The sequence below is a fragment of the Pyxicephalus adspersus genome, chromosome 9, assembly GCF_032062135.1.
Source record: "Pyxicephalus adspersus chromosome 9, UCB_Pads_2.0, whole genome shotgun sequence".
In the NCBI taxonomy this organism is placed as follows: domain Eukaryota; kingdom Metazoa; phylum Chordata; class Amphibia; order Anura; family Pyxicephalidae; genus Pyxicephalus; species Pyxicephalus adspersus.
In genome coordinates, this window is record NC_092866.1 from 510,472 (window position 1) to 511,681 (window position 1,210).

At 53.5% G+C, this 1,210-nt stretch overlaps 1 protein-coding gene across 1 annotated transcript in view; it reads left to right on the plus strand.

The window, feature by feature from the left end:
- LOC140337603 (hydrocephalus-inducing protein homolog) overlaps positions 1–1,178 on the plus strand; it is a gene marked incomplete in the record, with an annotated part of 5,319 nt that extends 4,141 nt beyond the window's left edge. Inside the window, 1 exon segment of the mRNA XM_072421335.1 lies at positions 511–1,178. Coding sequence (XP_072277436.1) covers positions 511–999 — 489 coding nt within the window.
- Positions 1,179–1,210: the final 32 nt, after the last annotated feature.

Genomic DNA, 1,210 nt, shown 5'->3' on the forward strand with positions numbered 1-1,210 from the left:
CTCCATGTGTCGGGCCCTTGTTATATCCCAGGGTTACATTGATGCGTCGGGCCCTTGTTGTATCCCAGGTTACCTCCATGTGTCGGGCCCTTGTTGTATCTCAGGTTACCTCCATGTGTCGGGCCCTTGTTGTATCCCAGGTTACATTGATGTGTCGGGCCCTTGTTGTATCTCAGGTTACATTGATGTGTCGGGCCCTTTTTGTATCCTAGGGTACCTTGATGTTCGAGTACCAGCCATTGAAGTCAGGTGAGAGCAGCGGCCGGCTGACCCTGCAAAGCGCTGACCTCGGCTTGTTTCAGTACGATCTCCTCCTGAGGGCCACACCTGCGGTGTCGGAGAAGCCGCTGTACTTCCGGACAATGCTGGGCTCCAGCCAGACCCTGAGCGCCAAATTCATCAATTACACCCGGCAGAAGACAGAGTACAGCTGCAAGGTGAGTGCCGGCCACATCCAGGTGACAACAATGGCAGGTAATGAGTCAGCTGACACTTCACCTTTCTCCGCAGGTGGATAACGCCGATTTCCACGTAGAGAAGATGGTTATGGCAGCTCCGGGCTCGCAGGGCGGATCGGAGGTCAGTGTGGAGGTGACATTTGAGCCGATTCAGCTGGGGGAGTCACGCGCTGTCCTCGTCATCTCTTCTCCGCTGGGAGGCGATTATACAATTCCGCTTTATGGCTCAGCATTGGCCCCCAAACCTCAGGGCCCCATCCAGATTCGCTCCGGCTCCACCATCTCTATACCTTTTAAAAACGTTTTCCTGCAGCCAACAACCTTTAGCTTCCAGACCGACCCTCAGACTTTCACCGTCAAACAAAGCGAAGCGATACGCCCCAAAAAAACGCACTACATTGCCGTGTCATACGAGGCGCCACCAGGGGGCAGCAAAGCCCCAGTAGCAGGAAGACTCGTGGTGTCATGCCCTCGTGCCACGGGCACTGCCCAGGGCATCTGCTGGGTGTATTACCTGAGAGGGGTGGCATCTGAAAAATAAATCTGTAATATTCTAATAAATGCTGACATTTATATAACAGGCGAGATCAGGATTGTGTTATCCCGTGTGTGTGTCCTAATCCGTGTTATCCCGTGTGGGTGTCCTAATCCGTGTTATCCCGTGTGTGTGTCCTAATCCGTGTTATCCCGTGTGTGTCCTAATCCGTGTTATCCCGTGTGTGTGTCCTAATCCGTGTTATCCCGTGTGTGTC